Source organism: Lucilia sericata, unplaced genomic scaffold (assembly GCF_015586225.1).
Source record: "Lucilia sericata isolate MDLA Ls3-8-SP2 unplaced genomic scaffold, ASM1558622v1 Contig000003F_arrow, whole genome shotgun sequence".
NCBI lineage: Eukaryota > Metazoa > Arthropoda > Insecta > Diptera > Calliphoridae > Lucilia > Lucilia sericata.
In genome coordinates this window covers 598,329-622,906 of record NW_023994044.1, presented here as the reverse complement: position 1 = coordinate 622,906, position 24,578 = coordinate 598,329, and the positions used below count along the sequence as shown (strand labels likewise).

General features: G+C 31.5%; 2 protein-coding genes across 9 annotated transcripts; one reads left to right on the top strand and one right to left on the bottom strand.

Annotated features, from left to right (window-relative positions):
• Nucleotides 1-509: 509 nt before the first annotated feature.
• On the bottom strand, nt 510-16,773 carry LOC119599548 (apoptosis-inducing factor 3). 8 transcript variants are annotated; one of them, XM_037949368.1, is made up of 5 exons: nt 16,640-16,773; nt 12,388-12,576; nt 12,041-12,279; nt 1,753-2,678; nt 510-1,407 (listed from the first exon to the last, which is right to left on the bottom strand). In XM_037949368.1, coding segments are annotated over exons 1-5 (2,109 nt in total). In that variant the 5' UTR covers nt 16,642-16,773; the 3' UTR covers nt 510-654. The 8 variants fall into 8 exon arrangements, with proteins under 8 accessions (XP_037805296.1, XP_037805313.1, XP_037805289.1 ...); XM_037949385.1 differs by having other exon boundaries at nt 12,041-12,246; XM_037949361.1 differs by having other exon boundaries at nt 16,590-16,739.
• Nucleotides 16,774-19,948: 3,175 nt separating this feature from the next.
• On the top strand, nt 19,949-22,121 carry LOC119600128 (glycerophosphocholine phosphodiesterase GPCPD1-like). Its single transcript, XM_037950219.1, has one exon. The coding sequence runs from the start codon at nt 20,006-20,008 to the stop codon at nt 22,058-22,060; it is 2,055 nt and encodes a 684-aa protein (XP_037806147.1). The 5' UTR covers nt 19,949-20,005; the 3' UTR covers nt 22,061-22,121.
• The last annotated feature ends 2,457 nt before the right edge of the window (nt 22,122-24,578 follow it).

Sequence of the window (24,578 nt, the reverse complement as noted above, 5' to 3'; positions counted from 1 at the left end):
GCTACCCAGCAAAAAAAGTGTGGAAAAAGATGTAGAATTTTCATCACAACTAGTAACCCGAAGTTCTTCAAATTCGGGTGTAAAACCTATGAATTTTACATTTGCGTGTCATTGGAGGGATGTTGTTAATTTTTGGCAACTTTGAACTACATCTAATCTTATTTTTAGAAGCAGTAAAAATCCGATATTTGGATGTCAAAAATAAAACACATTCTCTTAATGACACGCTTATGTAAATTTCACTACTCTTTCACCAAATCTTGATGTACTTCAAATATGTTATTTGTAATGACTTTTCCACATCTCTTTCCTCACTTTCAACTGGGGTTTCATTTGTAAGGAAATATTTGGTTTATAAAAGTGAAAAATATGTAATCGCATTTTAAGATGTGATTAAGATGTAGTTTGTAAAGTATGACATCAATTATTTTTTGCTGGGTAATAATACCCAATTTTCAATTACACTATAATGGAACATAATTAAAATACTTTACAAAAAACTTAAATGCTCGATTTTTGCAAATAATATTTATTAACAATTTGTAAAAAAAGAGGGAAATATACTATATAAATAACGTATTAATAGTACAAAGCTACAACATTTAAAGTAAATAATAATACAAATATTTGAAAGTTCATTTTAAGCATAAGCGCTTAAAAACACTTGACTGGTTCCTTAAGCAGTTTTGTCCAAGCTGTGGGATCATTTGGATTCTGTAAATCTGAACGAATCAGCTTTTTGCCTTGACTCTGCAGTTCTGCAAATTGTGCTACAATTGGATCGCGACCACACGAAGCCACTGCTACCACATTGTCCTGTTCGTCAATGAAATAAGCTACAAATTTCAAATTTTCCAAATCGCCTTCAATGACTACATCGCTATATGAACCATAACCAGAATAACGGAAACCTTTGCCAAAAAGCATGGTAAAGAAGAAGGGGACAGCTTGTAATTCCTGCGGAGTATTGCCGACCATATTTATGGCTGCTATACGACCATGATATTGAGCCAATTGATAATGGCCAATGGTGGCACGTTGATTATTGTATGAGTAGACTGGAGCATTAACAATATCGCCACCAACATAGACATCATCGACCAATGATTTCAAATAAATATCAGAATCAATAGAGCCATTTGCATTGATTGGTAAACCAGAACCTACTAAGAATTTAGTATTGAATCTAGATCCGGTTCCCATAATTAGTATATCGCAGGGTAGTTTAGTGCCATCAGTTAATACTACTTCGGTAAGTTTGTTGTTGGAATCGCCAATTGCCTCGACAATGCCACTGCTCATAACCATATTGACACCTTGATCACGGTATAAACGTAATACCCGTTCACCAATGGCCGAACCAAAACTGGCCATAAGAGGAAATTCTGTACGCGATATTACAGTCATCTGAAAAGATGTAAATAAAACGTTTAAATTGTTTCGAAATATATCAGAAGTAGAATAAAGGAAGTACTTTCTAATGCAAAAACCGTTACATAATGAAGTTTTAAATTCTCAAATGAATTACCATTTTAAAGTTATACAAAATACTTGAGTTTACTGTGTAAAGTGATTCGAATGCAAACCTACATACATATATATTTTGTATTTTTATAGTTTTTATTTCGAATCGTATTACAAAGTAATTTCTCCAAATTATATATATTTCCTTTTTTTGGGTACCAAAGTAAGATTCTGATCATAACTGTTTGTAAATGCATAAATATATGTATAATTCATATTTCCACTTACACTTTTAACTTTCTTCACCCAATTTTGTGCAGATTCCAAGGCTATAAAGCTCGATCCCAAACAAACAACATTTGCTTCGGGTTTAATCAATTTATTTATCTGACGAAGGTCTTCATACTCTCGCACCACGACTACACCATTCAGATCAACACCCTTAATTGGAGGTTTACTAGCACTACAACCAGTTGCAATGAACATTTTGTCGTACTTAAGTGTTGTGTCGTTTGACAGAAACACAGTTTTGGTTTCGCAATCTACCTTGGTAGCTTCGGTGGACATTAAAGTTTCGATGCCATACTCATCATAGAATTCATGTTTGCGGAACTGGATGGTATCAATTTTAATATCACTGGCTTTGGTAATCTTTACACGATCATATGGCAAATACTCTTCTTTGCAAACCATAACAATACGACCCGTAAAGCCTTCCTGGCGTAAAGTCTCCGCACAAACAGCTCCGGAAGGACCACCGCCAATTATTACATAACAAAGATGATTTTTGGGATCACGTTTCACCATATCTTTTAGACGTTTCGAACTCTCAAGATCTTTACGTTTAGCTCTCAGCATGACTTGGCCATCCTTTTCAACATCAACCTTGAAACAGGGCAAAGAATCAAGACCGGGGAAATCTTCTATGTCACCAGTATCAATATTAAAACAGGCTCCATGCCAAGGGCAACGAACACGACCATCACCTAGTACACCAGTATGGAGAGGGGCTCCATAATGGGTGCATTTACTGCCTACAGCTTTAATTTGATTATTCTGTTTGACCACCAGAACTTTGGTGTTTTCATCGAAATTAAATTGTTTCATATCATGTTCCTGTAAATCGTTGACATTGCAAACGGCTACAGAGTCAGTATATTCGTCACTCATCTTTTTTTCGCAGGTAGACTGATATGATCCAGAACCGGTGGTACCTAAATTAGTAACAAAAGGAAAAACCATTAATTTTACAAATATTTACATACCACACTTAAGTACATGTGTTCTTAATTATGTTTTAATGAAATATGGAAAAATATTTTGAAAATTCTGTTCAACATATGGAAGAATTTTTCAAAACACTTCGAAAAATAATGTATAAAAGTGTGAGGATAAACAGACTTCAAAGTAGTTTGAATTTCTAGCTCGAAATGGTAAGTGCATTTAAAACGATACATTAAAACTAAAATTGAATACTAACTTTCAAACTCTTTTTTTAGAACAGAAATCTTTCAATTGTAATTATAACGCTTTTAGCGATATTAAACAACATTCGGACTTTGCCCACTCGTGACTTAACGGATGAAGAATGGGAAACATTGCTGGAACTCATTGGAAAATCCAAAAATTTACCCTCTAATAACAATGAATACTACGAATCATTTACTCTAAGGCCAATTATTTTCAAAATGGATTTTGATGATAAAGCCAATAGAAACGATTTAACACCAACAAAGTTTAATAAAAAGATTGCAACAGTTCCGCTAGAAAAGGTACCAGAAGAAACGAGTGTATGGACAAGTGTTAAATCTTTTTTCACTAACGATTTAAACTCTATCGCTAAGGAAGTGGCCGATAATTATAATCCTATTCCACCCATAGTCTCGGTTATCGATGATGTAAAACGCAGTGACACTTGGGTTGATGTCAACTCATTTTTCACGAACGGCTATAATAGATTGGTGAAGTTTTCTGAAGGTGTAATTGATGATGTTAAAGCCGCTATCAACGAGGAAAAATAAAACTCAATTTGAAATTATTAGTTGACGATAATTGGAATTGATAAATTGAAGAAATAAAAATAAATTGAAAATTGTTTTGAAAATATGTATATTTTTGAACTAATTCTAATTAACTATAATTTCATTTAATTGTATTCAATTAGTTAAAAACGTAACTATTTAATATTCCTATAATTTGTAAAGTTTTATAAACAATTTACAAATTATTCTCAGAAACCGGTAGAGCTACGCTGAATCCGAATCTGAACTTGTCGATTACATAAGTTTAAGTAAATTTATTGCATTTGTTATGACGTCTGAAGTTTCTATCTACTGGCTTCAAATTAAAGGTTTTACCTCATATTTCAGATATCGTAATATAAAGTTTTAAACAACTAAAAATTCTATGAAAATCGATCTTTTTAATCTGTCTGTTGAAGTTTTTGCATAAAATGAAGGCAAAATTTATGTTTTTCAATTTATATGTGTTTTAATTTTAGACTAAGATATCTCAAGGAAGAAACAAAATATAAAAGAGGTTAAACCTGTATTTTAAAGCCAACGGATAGGACTTCGAAAGGAATTAACCCTTATTATGGGGATTTTTTCATACTTTAGGCCAAGATATCTCGAAAACCTGATGTCATGGAGAAATTCAATTTTCAGAATACATAATATAGGCGCGATTAATACTTAAAAGGTTGTATTATAGGGATGAAAAATACAGTAATAATACTTTTTCCATTAGCATTTGGCAAAATACCGCCGACATTTTAAATAAAACTTTCACCAAGCAGTCCTTAGACTAGTCAATAGTCTAAGTAATATAATAGTCTATGGAGTAATCAATATATTAATCCATAAACTAGTTCATAAATAAGTCAATAAAATAGTCCATATACTAATCAAATGATTAGTCCATAAAGTAAACAATAAACTAATTCATAGACTAGTAAATAGATTAGCTAATAGACTAGAAAATACTGCTATATGGACTAGTCCATTAGCAAGTCATAAGACTTGTTCATAAAATAGCCATTAGACCTTGACTAGTCCATATATTAGTCAATGGCCTAGTCCATAGACTTATTCGTAGATTACTTCATAGATTTGTCTATAGAACAGTTTACGGACTACTCCATAGATAAAAACGCCGAAACAAGAACTACTTAAAATATTGGTATAATTAAAATTAAAAGCTGTTGCGAATTCTGCTACGAAACCAAAACCATTGTGGCAATGTCTATAAAAAACTTTTCATGTTGTTTTATAATTAAAGTCGCTTATGCAAATAGTGGTATTTCTAAAGTGGTTTTAAAATTTTTGATTAGATAAAAATAGTTAAAACAATCATAAATAGCAAAACATAAATAGTGTTATTATGGAGCCAATAATAATTCTATTTAGTTTTTGTATTTTACTATTCACTTATCTATTGTTAAGTAAAATTGAAAATAGATAAAAGTTGTAAAAGTCATTTATTGATTTTTACGGTAGACTTATTTCGTTAATTAACTACCGAATGTTTAAGTACTATATATATTGTTTAAAATAATTGCAGAAGATTTGATAAATGCAAAAAAGAAAGGGAAATGTAAAATAAAATCAAATATGACGAAAAGAAATCGTTTATGGGAATTTATTAGATACTTTTATGCAATATAATTGTCCAATTCACAATCGGCGTCGTATCGTTGTATGTCATTATTTTTTGGATTATAGGTTTGTTTTAAAACAGAATAATAATAAATTTAACTTTACGAAGCTGATTATGAACTGTAGATATGCGAATACATATGTATGTAATTTTTTGTGGATCTACTTCAACTATTTAAGCTGTATACATATATTCCCATATTTGATCACAATCAATTTTTAAATTTATCTAATTATTAGATTGAGACCTAATTTAAAAATAATTTGAATACGCATTTTAATTATTATTATAACATAAAAATAATAAAGTATTTACGAACATGAAAAAGAAGTAAAATACAATAATTGAAATAAAATCATTTATAATTACATCGTACTTAAAGTATAAACAAAAAAGTAAAAGTACATATCGTCACCTGAAATGCAAACGGCCCTAACTAACCAAAAATTCAAAATCGATTTTATTGGTGATTGTATTGCTTCAAAACAAAAGTCCACGCCAAAAATTGGACTCCTCCGACCATAATTATCGATTTTATTGACAGAAAACAAAAGGCCCTATCTACAAAAACATTTAAATATTAAAGGTAAAAAGTCCAATTTATCCATTTTTTTATACGCCATTGTCAACTATCATAAGAAATGATAGGTTTCACTATTAAACAATTTGTTTATTTACTACAAATAAATCGCGTTGATAGAAACAAACTTTTCAATTTAAATAGTTTTTTTTGCTTCTCCTGTAAAATTTTAAAAATGTTAGTTAGGGCCGTTTGCGTTTTAGGTGACGATATGTAGTAAGTACATATTTATCTATTTCAATTTTAAAAAGTTCATTGCCACGTTAAATTACTACATTCATTCTATTATATTAATTCTGTTCAAATATACCGGTTTTTATATTTTTAAAATAGAGTTTGTATTGCAAGTCATTGAAAATATATTCATAAATAACTAAGAGAAATATGTAGAAATTCTCTGAATCGATTATTAAAACTTATAACAAAGGTATTTTGTATTGTACCATATACCGTTAGATTATATATGAGTAAATTTAGACTAATTATGTTAGTTTTTTAATAACAAATTCTATCTTTTGATGTTCAGTTGTTGAAATTAAGAAGAAATGAGACATGTTTAAATTAGATCAAGTCAATAAATTCCAGTTTTTTAATAAAAACTTTCCCATAAATATTTATATTTTTATAAAACCAATAAATGACTCAGAAACATATTCGAAATTTTGTCGTTTCGAAAGCCTTATAGGTCTATAGTTCTGGCCGTAATCATGTGCGCTTTGTTCCCCTTTTAAAGATATCAGTGTAGCAATGGATTCTGACGGATATTTGCCATAATATTCCATTAGAATCTATCATTCTATCAGAGTTTCAAAGTTCCCGACATATTCTGTGTCTGCCACTAGATTATTGCAGCGTAAGTTCGAATTGGCTTAATTACAATTTCATAAAGCTAATGTGTCATAGTAAGATTAAGGTCCCATTTCGTGCCTATGGTTCTTCAGCACAGATGTGTCTAATTAATCCTTTTCTCTATGTGATGTATTCATTATAATTTGCGGCCATGAATTACACCTAAATACCTAACTCAGTCAAGTTCCATATACTTAACAATTATTGTCTTTCTTCGGGTTAACATTGAGGCACTCCGTTCAGCCCAGCTCAAGGCTGTATTCAGAGCCTCTTCAGCCCTTCTAAATAAGTGATTTAAATCCTCTCCTCTTAGAAGTATTATGACATCGTATAGCATAGCAGACAGCACTAAGTCCTAAGTCTCAGTTAGGGTCTTTAGGAGCCTATTAATTGTGATTAAACAGAGTAGATGGGATAAAATGCCACCCTGTGGTGTACCGCGAAATTGCTTTTTCCTGATAGTTATATCGCACATCTCGCAACTTTTCCACATGTTCCTTAGTGTTCCCACAATAATTGAATATTCCATTCCGTCATAATTAACCATCTATTATCAAATCAGCAATGAGCTCTAGGCAACAATTTTTATTTCAGATTATTAAAAAATTTTCAAAATATCTATCATAAAACTTTAACCATATGGACTTAGTCATAATTTTATGACTTATTAAAACGTGCCATATTTAATACGAATAATTCGGCATTAGTAGATTGTGAATTAGAATTTGTATTAAATGCATTTTTGTACTTTTACTAGTTAATTGGACTACTGAAAATTATCTTATCGACTTCACTTAACCACTAAAAATATCTTAAATAACAAAGTACAAACTGTTTACTTTTAGCATTATTTTCGAATAAATTGTATCAATCTATCATATTAGTCCAAATGTTTTGAACTAAAGCATTTTTCGAAAAAAAGTTGTAGTTAAGCACTTTTCACTGTTATGGTTCGTTTATTTCTGGCTTTTATTTTATAAAATACTCTCAATTCTCTTTAAAATGCAATCTCTCTCCAAAAAAAGCAATATGCATTGAGAATAATAATTGAGACCGCATGTAAAAATAAAGAAAAAAATAATAAACAAACAACAACAAACGTAATTGTACTAATGAATAGATAAATCATACTCGTACAAACAAGTAACTGACTGGATAACCTTGTGCGAATACAACCAAAAATATTTCTTTGAACAAAATCTAATTATTCGTTTATTGTTTTTTATTCGTGTACTATACGAAATATCATTGTTTAATAATTCTTTTTATTTGGCACAATTATTTTTTTTTTGTTTCACTTTTTTATTATTTAACAATCTCATGTTAAAAAAATATATACTAATGTTTATAAGTTTCAGCAAATATTACTTTTAATTTAAACTTACGTTTTTTTTTTCTTATTATATCTGTTTTAGTAATGTGTCGCAATAATTTGTTGTTGTTTACTCGTATGAATTACGTTTCTTACTAAACATTTGCAGGGTGAATATCTTGTTTTAAACTTTACGGACTGTGTTGTAAGATATTCTAAAATAACATGTTTGTTTGCATGTTGTTGTTTCGTTTGTTACTTGTTCAACATGAATGCAAATGTCATTTGGATAATAATTCCACCACTTTTGTCTAGAATTTTACCAAAGTTGGGGTTTTTTAATTACTGTTTAGCCAGACTATTTCAATACACTGATAAGATAAATTGCATGTTTAACTAACCGTTAATAACGGTTAAATTTTAAAATAATCCTTTATTTTAACCAGAAACAAAATGCGCCGAAAATATGTTATTCAAATAAATATAGTCATGATTAACATAAAGTCTGAACATATCTTAAAAGCTTGTGAAGTTCTGAAATCTGAAAGTAATCTTATATATGTAATTATACCCTTCACCTTCGTGAGAAGGGTATATATAAGTTTGTCATTCCGTTTGTAATTTCTATAATATAATTTTCCGACCCCATAAAGTATATATATTCTGGATCCTTATAGGTAGCGGAGTTGATTAAGCTATGTCTGTCTGTCCGTCTGTCTGTCTGTCAGTCTGTGTGTTTGTTGAAATCAGTTTTTAGAGGACCCAAGATATCGGCGAGATCCAAATCTTAAATAATTCTGTTAGACATGCTTTCGAGAAGATCGCTATTTAAAATCAGCAAAATCGGTCCATAAATACCGGAGATATGAGCAAAAATCCGAGACAACCTCTGAAAATTTCATAAAAAAGACAATTTTTTTCATGCTTTGATATACGCAACAACAACAACACTGCTTATTCATTTAGTATTTCGTTTCATGTGTTTGGATGACTGTGTGTTTCATTGCCTTGTGTATATTGTTTTTGTTTTTTGGTGTATTCAGTTTCGTATGTTTGGATGTCTGTTGGTTTCATTGCGTTGTCTATTTTGTTTTTGTTTTTTGTGTATTTCGTTTCGTATGTTTGGATGTCTGTTGGTTTTACTGCTTTGTGTATTTTTTTTTTTTTTTTTGTGTGTTTATTTCGTTTAGCGTTGTTGTTGTTCGTTTTGCTATTGCTATAATAATGATATAAACGGGAAAATGAAATAAATTAAAATTTTATAGAATTGATATTTTTAAATACACTGTGAAGGGTATATAAGATTCGGTACAGCCGAATATAGCACTCTTACTTGTTTAAATTAACTTTGTTCCGGTGTTTAACACCAAATTGATACATTCAATACCCATCCATATTATTGGAAAAGCCTTTTGTTTTTAAAAAAAAACACAGCAACAATATTAAACATTTCTTTAGGTGTATATTATTTCGCGAATTTCTCGAAAACGAACTTATTGTCTAATATCTATAAATTATTATGTCCAAAAATTACTGTACATTATTCAAATTGCAATGCACGCAATAATTCAATTGTTCAGAATTGAAAACAAAATGTCACGAAAAGTACGTATAAATAAACGTTTAGTTTTATTTAAAAGGAGTGTATACCAACAAGGCATACTTCCACTTGGAGATCTCTAGGGTCTATTGTGATTCCCTTCAAAAAGAAAATAAGAATAAATAAAAGTTAAGATTTGGAATTTTAAATCACGCATATATTATCTGGACATGACAGAATCAATTTTAGAACCGTCGGGGACACTAGAAACCCTTCAAACTTTTCTTATTTAATTTAGTTTTTATAAGCATATGATCCAGCTAGTAGATCAGTTAGGTTATGTTAAGGTGATAGGAGGATGTATAATGCATAAAATCCGAAGAAATATGGCAATCGGGCCTTTTGTCCGGTCCTCTGCATGGAAAATGTTTGTTGGTAAAAATTAAAACCTTATTTATATAGTGGTCAATATTATTATTATTGTCCGATGTTCAGAAACCCAGTTTCATAGACATAATTTCTATCCGGATTAATATCACCTCCAAGATATTTGTTTCTAATTTCGACAAACGCCTGACAATGGCAAAGAAAGTGCACCAGAGTTTCACGGTCCTCTCTAAATGTATTGTGTACAGCTGTGCCCGTAATCCTTTGTGTCCCCTCGAAATCCGGGGCATGTTTCCTTGATGATAAACTCCAATTGGTTGAGGTAGTGGGTGTGGTTCATACCCAAATTCGCGGGGAGAGAATATTGGTTTAAGGACTGATATATCCAAATGCTAAATATGTCTGGATTCTCTCTCCGGTGCTGTTGCCATATCAACAGATGTCACTGGGTGATGTGACAGAGCAACGTATGCTACTGTTCGCCAGTATATGTTGGGGATTTTTCTGGTTCACACTTGGTAGTTGGCTGTCATTCCATTGATAGTTCTTTATGTTCTGAGAATGGAACTGATGTAAGTGGTGAATGATCGGGAAAGTTTCCTCTGCCCGACAGGAGACTAGTACTGATTTAGTAGACCTTTTACTTCAGGGAAGTTCTCGGTGCTGTTGTCATCCCAACAGGATTCATATTGTTTCATGCTACGCGACATATGGTTGAGGTCCGACATATGGCAAGAGATTAGGTAGCTGGAGTTCTTCAGCAAAGTGCTTGTACATGGACCGACTCAGCCATGTACAAAAATTGCCATTTGAGTTCTTCATAGAAGGAATCAGGGGCGCGTGGTAGATCTTCTCTACTCTACTCAGTGGATGAAAAAGACCACCGTGAAATAAAACCTTCAAGGCAAGTGGTCACGTTAAGCACTCGACATTCGTGTCCCCTCGAAATACATAGCATTGTACTTGCTACTTTTGAGGATGCTTCCCGTCCTGCTCTTTTTAGTGTCAACCCATAGGATCTTACTGTTCATAATTCCAAGAGGTCCTATGAGATTCACTTTCCTGTATTTTTAATTCGGCACTCGTTGTGTCGCATGGGTTTTCGTTCGTCAAGTTAACTACCTCGACTCTTCCCGATTGACCCATATGATGCTAAGCTTACCTCTGCGAGAGTATTCGGATCTTACGATCCAATACAGTCTTAGATATAACCTTATCACCTGATATTACCCTAATTGCCTTCTGGCTACCGGTAAATATGTTAACCCCTTTTGGCGCTATATCTATTTTAAACCAATTTACTCATTCTGTTTCTGGGGCTTCAATATAGAACCCCGGAACCGTTTTATCCATGATGGATATTACAGCCAAGATATTGGAACAATAAGTTGACATCATTCAATATAGTTGGCTTAGGGAAAGTAAAAGGATCGATTAAAGAAAGGAAACCTTGGTAGAAATGGTCTTTCCACGGGAAATTAAAGGCACTAGATTAATCAAAGAGAAATATATGAACGGTATAAGAACCGACATTCATGTCATAGTATTGAAAACAACATGGTCGATCGCAAAAAATCCGCACACATGGTGTCAAAGACGCCAATCTATGTCAGCTGGTTGTCTTGCAGTAGATGCCAAATACCCCTCGGAGAACTGCATTATAAATCTTTCTCCTATAAGCGACGAGAAATAGTTTGATTACTGAGAAGAGAAAGGCAGAATACGTATTCTCCGTAACTATGTAGTTTGGTGCTGTCGACAACCTAGCTTGTAACTGTATGAGGGTAAAGTAATTTTTCTAATTTCCCAGAATTTTTTATTCTCGTGAAATGAATACAATGAAATATTGAATATGATTCTACATTTAAAGATAAAGAAATTTTCCAATAGAAATTTCCGGGAATTCCTAAACTTCAATAATTAGGAAATTAACAAAATGTTCCATACTATTCCTAAAAATAAATGTGTGTTTTAGTTCCCACATTAATAAGTAAAATTTCCTATTATAACTCTAAAATTAATATCTGTATTATTTATTTCACACACAACTAAAATTTTTATGACTTCATTTAAACATAATAAGGATTCATTCACATAAATATTTAACATGGAAATAACCAATCATATTACCCTTCTTCTTGTCATGATAGTTATTTAGGTTCATAAATCGATAAATTCTTTACTTCTGCTAACTCACTCACTTTTTTACTATTTTCTAAGTGTCTTCTCTATTGTACGTAAGAATTCTTACCATTTTCTGGTTGATTTGCGCAGGCATCATTGGCGGTCACATATTCTTTACAGTTGATGGAACCCATACTTAAGAGACGTTTTGTATTCAGTTGTTGGTGTTGTAGTACTACTTGTTGTTGTTGTGACAGCTGTAGCTGGAAACAATGACGCAATGACCTTGGGAAAGAACGCAAAAACAATGTTGGCCAATTCACTGTATAAAACCTGTTGATGATGATGTTCTGATGTTTATTAAATCTTAAAAGAACGAGTTGTTTGTAAACCACAAATATGCGAGATAATAACGCGTATTCAAGTTTTTTTTTGTTATGGTTTAATTGTTAACGAATGACACTGTCTACTGACCTTATAGAACGATTTAAATTTCCATTTATTGTTATAGAAGTAACGGTTTGAGGAGGTTTTCCACAATGATTTCTAATAGAATGTAATAATTTTTTTGAGGTAATATTTAATGGAGACACTTTTAATTTTGATAGTTTTTGACTAAAAATGTTTGTCACTACGGTGGGGGTACGATGGATGTGTATTAACCTGATAAGATTGCAATTGGAATTGTTTGTTTTAATTGTTATTTTTAATTTTATTTCGACAATTAACAAATCAAACACTTGAATTTTTATTAATTAGTTTTTATAATGATTTACTTGTAAAAATAATTTAATTTTAATGATGATCGAATATGTTTTTTTACAATAAAATTTATTATTTAATTTCGTTTTAATAAAATGCCGCCGATTTCTTGTACAGATGAATGATTACTGATTGAACGAACGTAATGTTTGAATGAACTACTAGACTGCATGTGCGTCTGTCTCCGGTACTGAACGATTCGAGTGTATGACGAATATGTACTCACAATCAGCGACCGGCTGACTAACTGATTCAGTTGATTTTGTTTGTAACGACTACGCCAGCAACCAACAAGTGAGAAAAATAAAACATTGAAATGAACTTGATTTGTGTGGCCAACATTCATACATACATATAGAGATAAAGTTTTTGAATTCTATAGAAATTGGGAATTTTTATACGGTATTTCTTTTGTTTTGGTATTTACCATTGTATTTATGTTGGTGATATGTATTTTTGTTTTGCTCGCTCTTTCTTTTAGCCATAAGATTCATGCAAAAAATATAACAAATCTTAATAATAATAAAAGTTTAATCTCGCAGATTCTCAAAGCTTTAGACATTTTTACGTGTATCTACGGAGTTGTAACACTCAAAACTAGTTTAAAAGTTTCTAAATAGAAAAATATGAAATTTAAAATTCAGTTTATATTGAATTTCAAATAATTTGGCAGTATTTGAACTGTATATCTATCTATCTATCTATCTATCTATCTATCTATCTATCTATCTATCTATCTATCTATCTATCTATCTATCTATCTATCTATCTATCTATCTATCTATCTATCTATCTATCTATCTATCTATCTATCTATCTATCTATCTATCTATCTATCTATCTATCTATCTATCTATCTATCTATCTATCAATCTATCTATCTATCTATCTATCTATCTATCTATCTATCTATCTATCTATCTATCTATCTATCTATCTATCTATCTATCTATCTATCTATCTATCTATCTATCTATCTATCTATCTATCTATCTGTCTATCTATCTATCTATCTATCTATCTATCTATCTATCTATCTATCTATTTATCTATCTATTAAAATTTTCTACATATTTTAAATAACTTTAAAATCCTCGTAATTGTCAACACTAACATTCCAGACCAAATTAAAAGCAATCGGTTCTCTGACATTATTAACTGGAGTGTATTTTCTTACTAGCCAACAATTATGTGCGTGTGTGAGTTAATGTATAATTTACATTTTTTTTATTTCATGACCATGGTAATACAACATGCCACAACAAATACAACACAATTCAAAGTCGTACATTTGAAAATATTAAATTGTACTTATAGACAGTCACACATACTTATGGATTGATGGATTACAAAAGATTTAAAAATTTTAACTATAACAAAAAAGTGAATGTATATTTAACGGTTATAAACTTGTTTAAATATTCACTTTGGCTAGTTGTTATATGTATGAAGTTTTAAAATAAAACATTTGTTTAAAACTCTACATGTAAGGTTTTAGTTTGGGGTGGTAATTTGTTGATAATAGAATCATTTTTTTTTTGTCAGAGTATAATAGCTCATTTAATTCTTTATTTATATGTCGTCAGGTACACAAAATCTTTGATGGAAATTTTATTGTCTCAAATAAATTTTAACCTATTTTTGTCTTAATTATTTTTTTTGAAATAGGCAATTGTTCGTCCGTCTGTGTGTCCATCTAGTGCGCATATTACAGGTCGCAGTTTTTAAGATAATTTGATAAAATCTCCCAACCCCCGGTCCCTCGAAAAGGACTTTTGAGCACATAATTACATATCATCACCTGAAATGCAAAAAAGTGTAACAACCAAAAAAATTTAAATCGACTTTTGATTGAAAATGGTCCACTGCATCAAAATACATGCTGTTGGAACCCTATTGTCAAAATACCGACTTATTGAAATGAAATTCAAAAGTGTGTAACAATAAATTAGTAATTTCCACAAGAAAGTCCTAAAAAGCAACATAATAGACAATGTCTGGCGGTACAGTTATATTCAAACGCGTTTTTCGATGTTGGGATACAATACACAAAGGGAAAAATAAATATACACGCCTGTTACCAAATTAACACCAAATTTTTCAATAACATCTGTTGTCAAGTATATAAATACATACAACAACAACATGTAATGTTGATTACGCACCGTTGTCAACATTGCAGCAATTCGTTGTTGTAATCTAAATTTTATGCACATACGTGGTAAGCTCAAAATCCTTTGTCAATAGTGAGCTTACCACGTTTGTTAACTTTTAAACAACGGATGTACATAAAATTTAGATTGCGACAAGGAATTGTTGCAATGTTGACAACGTTGCGTGGTCAACATTAGATGTTCTTGTATATACTTGACAACGGATGTCATTGAAAATTTGATGTCAATTTGGTCAATTTGGCGTGTATATTTTTTCCCTCTGTTTTTATAACAAAATAGCTTTCATTTTATTTAGTTTTTTGTCCCTCATGAAAATTTTTTAAAAGTGTTGTTACGCCCTTTTGCATTTCAGGTGACGATATGTTAAATATTCTAGTATATCTACAAAAATCAGCAAGACTTTGTTTTATACATGTAATTCTAAATAATACTGCTGATTTTCGTAATTGGGCCTCATTTGATCCTAGCTCCCATACAAAGTCCCCTTCAGAAAATAATGTGAATTCACTTATAAATATTAGCATCACGATGAAATTCTGCAGAAATAACCTTATTGTATACGTAAATCCCTCTATCAAAATTTATAAGTATATTTACCCTTCCCCCAATATAACCTCTCTTTTAGAAAATTTCTTTTTTTGTCAACAAATTGTTGAAATTTTTCGGAATTAAGGTAAAACAACTTAAACTCTTTATGTTATCGGACATGATTATGTTTTATCCTAATGATAAATTGACAGTTTACATATAAAAATTATTTTAACCGGCCTGTTAAACGATAACCGGAGGTTGAGATATTGGTTTTTAGTCTTTTAAACTTGGGTTTCAACTATATACATAAGGCATACTTAGACTTAGAGACACCAAATCCACATAAAACGAGGGCAATTTTGTTAAAAAATATGTTTAACTTCAGAAATAGCTAATACAGATCTTTTAAGAATATTTTAATTTTATAAAAAAGATCCTCAAATAATTTGTGTAACTAGATTTTAATTTGGAACCACAGTGCAGCGTCGTCCCATTCCCGGGATCTTAAATATACATACATACATATTTCCAGGTTACCTGATTTTATAACAATATATATTTAAATTTTGTTAGAAAACTTCATTAAAACATCTCGGAAACGCTATTTAATTGACTTTTTTATTTTATCGGGAATAAAAAAACGGCAGAATTTGGAAACCCTATCATAATATTATGAATACAAAGTATATTAATACAGTGGACACATAAGCCCAGCTGATTATTATTATTTTTTTTTTCAAAACAACAACATACAAATTTTGACAGCAAGTTAACTTATAACAGAAAAAAATTGCCTTTGGTTGTTGTTGATGTTTGTTGTACAGAACTTGTCGTCACTTCTTTTAATACCATTTGATTACAGCTGTATTTTTACATACAGTGAATAAAATATGGAATTCGCAAATGCATTTCCTGTGTCAGTCTATTTCTACCTTAAATAGTTGAAACAAAAACAATTTTTAATAATCACACATGGCTGTGTATGTATGTATGTATGTAGTACATAAGTTGTATTCATTATCTATTATTTTTAATAGTTTAAATAAATACATGAATTATTTAATTAAAGTTCACTTGATAAGAGAAATAAAATGATTAAAATAATTTTGTCCATTTTAATAAGTGCTGTTTTCGATCACGTTTGTAGATAAGGTTTTAATAACCTTATATAAAATAAATTTTGTTAAAATTATTTCTATTGATCATCACATAAACAATTTGGTACACACACACATATTGCAACAATTCAATTTACGAACATTTCTTATTTGTTTATACTTTCTTTAATGTTAATTCAACCCGCGTATTGTTTATGAATTAATTTAGTTGGTAAAAGTGAATTGTACAATAAATATAAACAAAACTTCTGCCGACCAAAATTAACATCGGCGTTTGTTATTTTCACAGCATCAGCTATTCAAAACGAATTTATATAAGGTGGTGTCATTACATCAACCAGTGTTGCCAGATATGGGGATTTGTCCCCAATTTGGGGATTTCATGTTTTATTGGGAATTTTTTATAATTTTTCCACTATTTTTGGGGATTTTTTTTGAACAGGTTTCTTACCTTACACTCTTCGATTTCGAGAAATTCAATCCTACACCTATTGGTGTCACGAAATCACTTCCCAAAACAAAAATGAAATAACACCCCAAACATTTGCTCAGAAAGCAGCAACAACGAAATTTGGGGATTTATTTAATTTTTTGGGTCATTATTCACATTAAAAATGGGGAGTTATTTCATTATGAAAATAATTTCTAAAAATATGATTAATTTTTTAAATTTTTCGTTTCACTCTTAAATTTGGATTTTGGACATTTTGGTCACACAGTGTTTTATTCAAATGAGTGTAACTTTTCACCTATTGGTCCAAGCAAAAGGAGTTCAGATAGCTATTTCTTCATACCCAATAAACCAAAAAACGATATGATAGCGAAAACGGTATTGCTTTTAAAGGGCGATTATGATATCATATTTCATTATTTAAAACGATATTATTATAATATCGTTTTATATTATTTTGTTTCCAATAAAAAAATTAAGAAAATACAAACATTTGAAAAAAACTTCAAACATAAAAATAATTTCAATAAAAATTTTCGAACATAAGAAAACTAAAAAGGATATTAAAATAAAATCAACTAAATTATTGATAAATAATCCAAATAAATACGCGAATTTCGTTCGATACTTCAGTTTTGTGGTAAGTTGACATGTATGCAATTTTGAAAAGTTTCAGGTATTTGCAAGACAATGCATAATGTGATGAAAAATATGATTACTTTAAAATATGTATTAATGTATGTATGTAAATATGTACAAATGAATGCAATCCTTCCCTTTTCAGGCTTTTTTATATGTATAATAGCGAAATATTAAGTTAAATAGCGTTTTAAATGAAATTTTAAGAATAAAAGAGCATACAGAAAAAAACTGAAAAAGGCGATTTAACTATCATTATTTTTGGAAATTATGATAGCGAAAACGATATCATAATTTTATGGAAAAACGATATCATAAGGAAAGGTACCATTTAGTACGTAAATACTATCGTTCTCGATACGAGAACGACTATCACTTATGATATTTTTTATCACCTAAGTGATATCGTTTCGATATCGTTATAATATCGTTTGGTTTATTGGGTAGTTTCAAAAAAAAATATATATATATTATTTTTAATTCTTTTTTTAAAAAACTCCCTTTTTTTGCTCAAAAGAAAACTCAGACAATTTCCTTTAAGGACTTTATGGTCCCAAAATGGGATGCGAGTGGGATATCTATCAAAAAAAAATTGCTTAAGAATAAGATTTTTTTCAATATATGGCACTTAATTTTCCCCCATTTTTCAAAATGAAGGTTTTTGTTGTGTTTTTTTACTCAAAAGAAAGCTTACACCATGTCCTTTAAGAGCTTTGTGGTCAAATAAGGGGATGCGAGTGGGAATAAGTATTATCTTATATGTATGTTTTATTTTGGGAAAAGTTAAAAATGGCGCAATTTTTTTAACAAAAAAATAATAAATTCTCTCGAAAAGTCAGAAGAAAGCATCCTGCTGTGCACAAAAATTTCGTCAAGCTGTTCACAGCAATATCATTTTATTTATATGTATGTGCTGCGCCAAATTGAAGTCGCCCTAGGGATACGCAGCAGCCTAGTTTCCATAAGAAATAAACTAGTTTGTATGAGATGCACAGCCAAATCTGCTAATTCGCAGTAACTCTCGCAACTTGAATGATGTTTGTGAGACATATCTCACTAAGACATGATGTTTTTGGGGAAAATTATGGGTATTTCAATATAAAAATGGGAATTTTCAGCCTAAAATTGGGGACATGAGTCAACATTTTTCTGACAATAATGACATCAACAATTATTTTTCTTCATTGGTAAACGTGACTGGCAATACCATGGACAATATTGTAATTCACAATTATACAAAAGGTTGTGGTATTAAATAAGATTAGTTTAGACAACAACCACAAATGTCTTATTTAATGTATACAAGCAGAGTTGCCAGAAAAAATGCCGATTCATGCCACCAATCTTAAGTTCCAAGTACCCACACCAGATTATATATCGTCAGCTGAAATGCAAAAGGGTGGCTCCAACATGGAACTTGCTTATATTCCCGCCGAATAAGAAAAGTTATTTCATTCTAAAGCCCTTAAGAGCACACTTTACGTTCGTAAGTAAAATCTAAAGTAAAAGTAAAATTCCATCCGAATCACAAAAAAGAAAAGAAGAAAACAGCTGTTTTCATACTTTTTATACTCCGTATACTTTGTGGAAAATTATTCGCAGCATTAGAAGTGCTGATGGAAATACATTTCCCAGGTGTCTAAGAAATCGGTTCTCAACCCAAGGAAATCGTTACAGATGTTATATTTGATATCTCAGATATTCCAATAACTAAACATCGAGTACAGTGGGCCATAAAAAGCTTCCATCAGTTTCAATCTCCTGAACTCGTCGGTATTTTTCCCAAGGTCCTTTAGGAGAATATCGTCATTTTAATGCCCTTGCTTTTGATCATATTCAGAGCCTGCCTGAAATTGTCACATTTTCCAATAAAATGGAGAGGTGGGTAAAGCATAACATACCAAGGCCAAAAACTTTAGATCTATCAGCCTCCCATCTTTACTGCTCTCAAATTGGACAACCTATCCAAGAGAAAGCCAGAAAATCCTTCTAAGTACTTACTGATAGTAATAGAGCCCTTGAGAATGTGTACACCACTACCAAAATTGTTCAAGAATACCGGGTATCTGGGTTCCTGGACATGGGGATATACATATATGGTAACCAAAGTGCAGATGTCCTGGAAAAGGCTGTCACTTTTTCGAATTTTAGCGAAATTCAACGTTTACCAATGGGATTAAGGAAAATTGTGTGCAATCACAGATGGTATCACAACGGCACCTACTATATGTAGGTCCCGTTATGAACGGGAATGATGTTCCGTAAAATCTGAATATGTGGTAAATACTATTCACCGGTTGTTTTATTGAAGGCGATTATAACACTTTTTCAGAGTACATATTGAATTTGTCAACTTCAAAATACACACATTTCCATATTTCTTTATTTTCTATAAATTTACTATTAAAAACTTTTAAATGCATCGTTGGTTTTTCGCAGATGATGAAATAGTGTGCAAAGATCTGACACCACCATCCAGTCCACCAGAAACGCCGAAAACTTCTTCGTCATCGTCTCTTTTAGAAACTGAATGGATATTTAAAGTCAAGTTCGACTGGGAACTGTGTTCAAATGAAACATTGGCAATTTCCGGCAGCTGTCCCATTTTAGGCACATGGGATGTTCAACATTCTGTGCCTCTAAATAGGGATGAAAATTCATCTTGTTGGACTTTAACGGTAACTTTGCCTCGAAAATATGACATACATTATAGATATCTAGTGTGTGCTTTAAACGCCCGAGGACAAAGAATTGTACGTTTTTGGGAGACGCACTGTGAAGCTCGTTTGATAAGTCGTTATCAGATGCAGGATATTGAGTCCCTAGAATGTGAAACTTTTGGCATATATAAAGATAAAATAAAACTTGAACGCGGTTGGATTAATCCTTACAGTACAGTTGTTCAGTTTAAATTTTATCAAGATCCCTTTGTTTTGAAGCATACTATTATAAATTCGCCGTTATATGTAAAGATTACTCCATTAAAAATTAAAGATCGAGAAAAATGTGAGGGGAAAACATCACTAGAAACTCAATTACTTACAGAAAGTTTAGATAAGGATCTAACACAAACATTTGCATATTGTGAAGTTGCCTCACTACAAGATCAGAATGGAGAATTTTATAAACAGGCTAAATATGGCACTGCTTGCGGTTGTGAAGACATAATAATATTTAATCTAACATTGGGAGATATAGAGCATACCGCATACCAATTGGATTTGTTTAATTATTCTTCCAAATCAGCACCAGATGTACCACCCCATCATTTTGGTTATCAATATGTTTTGCCTCAAGATATGAAGGGTTCCGAAGGCACCCTGTACTTAACAATAATGTGCGGCACTAAACATCGTCCCATTGGTTCCATGAAATGTGATTATTTAATAGTGAGACCCATGCACTCTAATGATTTCAATATGGAAAAGACTTTTCAACGTCACTGGAATATTAAACATGAAGGAATATTTGTTGGTCACAGAGGTTGTGGTAGAAGTTATTGGTTTCAAAATAATATTCTCAGAGAAAACACCATTAATTCATTTAACTTGGCATTTGCACATGGGGCAGACATGGTTGAATTTGACGTACAACTAACTAAAGATATGATTCCAATAGTTTATCATGATTTTCAACTGTATATATCGAAAAATCTGGATATTGATTTACAGGAATACGATGTAATGCATTTGCCCTTAACTCCTAAAGAAATGGAATCCCTCAAAAAATTAAGAAAAACTACTGAAGAGTTAGTGGGTATATCTGTCAGTAAATTTACTCTAGATCAATTGAGGCGTGTTAAAGTCTATGAACCAGCAAAAGAAAATGTTACCCGAACTAGTTGTGGTTTAAATAAAAAACATAATCGACCATTTATGACACTTGAAAGAGTTCTAATAGAAGTTAATAATAAAATTGGTTATATTATAGAAATCAAATGGCCTCAAAAATTAGCAGATGGCATTTTAGCAGACTTCGATAAAAATGAGTTCGTAGATACAATTCTTCAAGTTGTTTTCCAGAAAGCAGGTTCCCGCCGTATTGTTTTCTCATCATTTGATGCTGATATTTGTACCATGGTACGATTAAAACAGAATCTCTATCCTATATTGTTAATGATTCGCGACAATTTAAGTAAAGACAGATATTTAGATCCACGTAGCACCTCCATACTTAGTGGTACATATTTTGCCAATGCCATGGAATTATTAGGGATTATTGTCAATTGTGCGGATATCTTTGAAATGCCCGGAAAAGTATCGGACATACATGAACGAGATCTTTGTGTATTCAGTTGGGGAGAAGAAAATCGTAAAGAAAAAACACGTAAATATCTGAAAACATTAGGTGTAGATGGTATTATATGCGATCGCATAAATCATTGTTTGGAACCTGTGGATTTGAAGCGAAATATTTTTGTTATAGATTTGGTTGATAAAATTTCAGAAAATAATAGGATATGTTCTGCGTAAATATATTTGAAAATGTATGTATGTATGTTGTGCTAAAATTATTAAAAATAAAATTCAAGTTCTAAAACTTTAACCATTTTTTTAATTAACGATCGGTAACGGTATCTTTATGTTATTGGTATTTAGGACTATTTCGATATTGATATTGTACTAAGAAGGCTTTTTTAGCAAAACTGCAGTTTTGGAACATCCTCATTTCAGTATAGGTATTTAGACTTAGTAGACCTGAAAAAGCATCTTAGCGGTAACGATAGCTTAGGGATAACGGTTGTCGCCATAGTTATTCTAATCCATTTTACGCATTCCGTTATTGCTCGGATTTCTGCCTGAAAGTAAGTGCTGTGATTCAATGTGGATCTTTGTCCTCCAATTTTAAGCCAACCTTGTAGCAACGAATTCCTACGATGACATTCGATCTGTGATAAGTGTTTCAATGTTTTCGACATATTCAGTGTCTGGTATGCGATCAGGCACGTCCGATGATTGTGTATAGCATTCCAATGTGTCCAGTAACCGCATTTGACGTGTCCTATAACCGCATTTGGCCTGTTCGCTTGAAGTTATGAGCCATTCGGCTGTAAGTGCCGCCTCATATTTTAGATATATTTCAATAAGTGAAATACCTAGCAATATTCCAGAGCCATGGTTGACGTAATGCTCATGGCACCACTTACATATATCCAAGCAGAATAAAGACAATGTTTCATAGTAGGACTAAGGCCCAATTTCATGCCTATGGTTCTCCTACATAGGAGATGTCCCTTGTCGATCCTCTCCTCTACGTGGTGTTTCCATTTAAATCTCCGATCAAGGATTACACCTACATAGGTACTTAACTCTGTCGGTCACCGGTTTCTTCTTGTCCAGGAAACAGGGTTCAATATACTTAGAAAATTTTATTTTTCTTGTGAAAAGACAGATTGACATCGACATCGACTGCATAGCAGAGAATTCTAGATCCTTGCTCACTTAGTGTACTTAGGAGAGTATTAATCGTGGTTAAGCAGAGTAAAGGAAACAAAATGCCCTCTGTGGTGTAGCGCGAAATAACTATTTATATCATACATTTGTTCCTTAGCCTGTAGATAATCCAGATGCGTTTCATCCGGTCAACATAACTTTCTAATGATTAGAAAAGATTATCATTGTGCAGTTATTAAAGGCACCTTCGATATCCATGCATACCGCCAGTGTATATATAGTCACCTATATAGTGGATTTCCACCGATTGTCCTTTACATAAGGTTGATAGGACTTTGGTGTCGTATAACTAGGTTTTTCAGGATTCACCAATATAGTGGATTTTCACCGATTGTCCTTTACATAAGGTCGATAGGTCTTTGGTGTCGCATAACTAGGTTTTTCAGGTTTGATTATAAATGCTATCCATCTGACATGGTTATCGTGGTAGTTCACTGCACGGGAACAGTCAAGTAGAGTCGAAGGTACTTCGTGTTATCAAAACGAATTTTGATATTGAAAATGAACAAAATCGGTCAATAAGTAACTAAAATGTGATCAACAAACTTTGACCTTCAAGATTTGTTTACTTAAATCAAGAACTCTTCGTGATTTAAGTAAACTGAATAAAGGTTATAAGTACGTAATGTTCGGTACATTACGGTACATTACATATTGATATGATTCCCCTTCTTTACGCATATTTTATTTTAAAACATAATTACCAAGAAATCTTATAACGGTAAATACGTTATTAGGTACTTATACGTATAATTATAACCTGCAAATTTGTAAGAAAGGTAAATATGTACATTTACAAGTTTGTCATTTTGTTTATAATTCCTGCAATATAATAATCCGAAGTCGATTGTGTTCTGTCCGTCCGTCTGTTCGTATGTTTGATGAAATCAATTTTCGGAAAACCCCTGATATTTTTGTTATACAATTCTTCAATTATTCTACCAATCTATTCTGTAATTGGAGAGATAAATACATATACAAATCATTTTGTTCTAGTTCATTCCATAATTGGACAAAGCTGTCACATAATTCATTAACAATAACCGTGTTGAGGCAAAATTCAACAGGAATGTGTTTTGTATATACAAATAATTTTTTCGGATCTGCCTATAATTGGCTTCCATACAAGAGCCACTTCCGAAAATCATTTCGTTGGGTTTATAAAATGTTAATTTCTACAAATATTCGACGTCTTTATAAAAAACTAGCTTATATGTATATGAAGAGTATTTAAGATTCGGCATAACTGAATATTTCACTCTAACTTGTTTTTTAAATTCTTTTATAATGATGTCTTGAACTATTATTTAACACTTGAATGAATTCCACCTTCACTCACCAAAACTGTTTTATTTTATATAAAAACATAATTATTTCATTATTTTTCAATTAGTTAGAATTGTTAATGGCTCTGGAACACAACCTCCAATTGTCAATATAATTATATCAGAATGACACATTTACAATTGTTAACACTTTTCTGTCTATTCACATACTCATGGGCCAATTCATCTTTAAATCGAAGTGCTGCTCCAAG

What these genes read in the sequence shown, in the direction of transcription:
- LOC119599548 (XM_037949346.1), bottom strand. Translation starts at nt 16,398, where the DNA reads ATGAATACAACTTATGTACTACATACATACATACATACACAGCCATGT. An exon ending in CGCAAATCAACCAGAAAATG is followed by an intron (nt 2,679 to 12,040) that starts GTAAGAATTCTT and finishes TTACTAATTTAG; the next exon opens with GTACCACCGGTTCTGGATCA. An exon ending in GGGTGAAGAAAGTTAAAAGT is followed by an intron (nt 1,408 to 1,752) that starts GTAAGTGGAAAT and finishes ACATCTTTTCAG; the next exon opens with ATGACTGTAATATCGCGTAC.
- LOC119600128 (XM_037950219.1), top strand. Translation starts at nt 20,006, where the DNA reads ATGCATCGTTGGTTTTTCGCAGATGATGAAATAGTGTGCAAAGATCTG.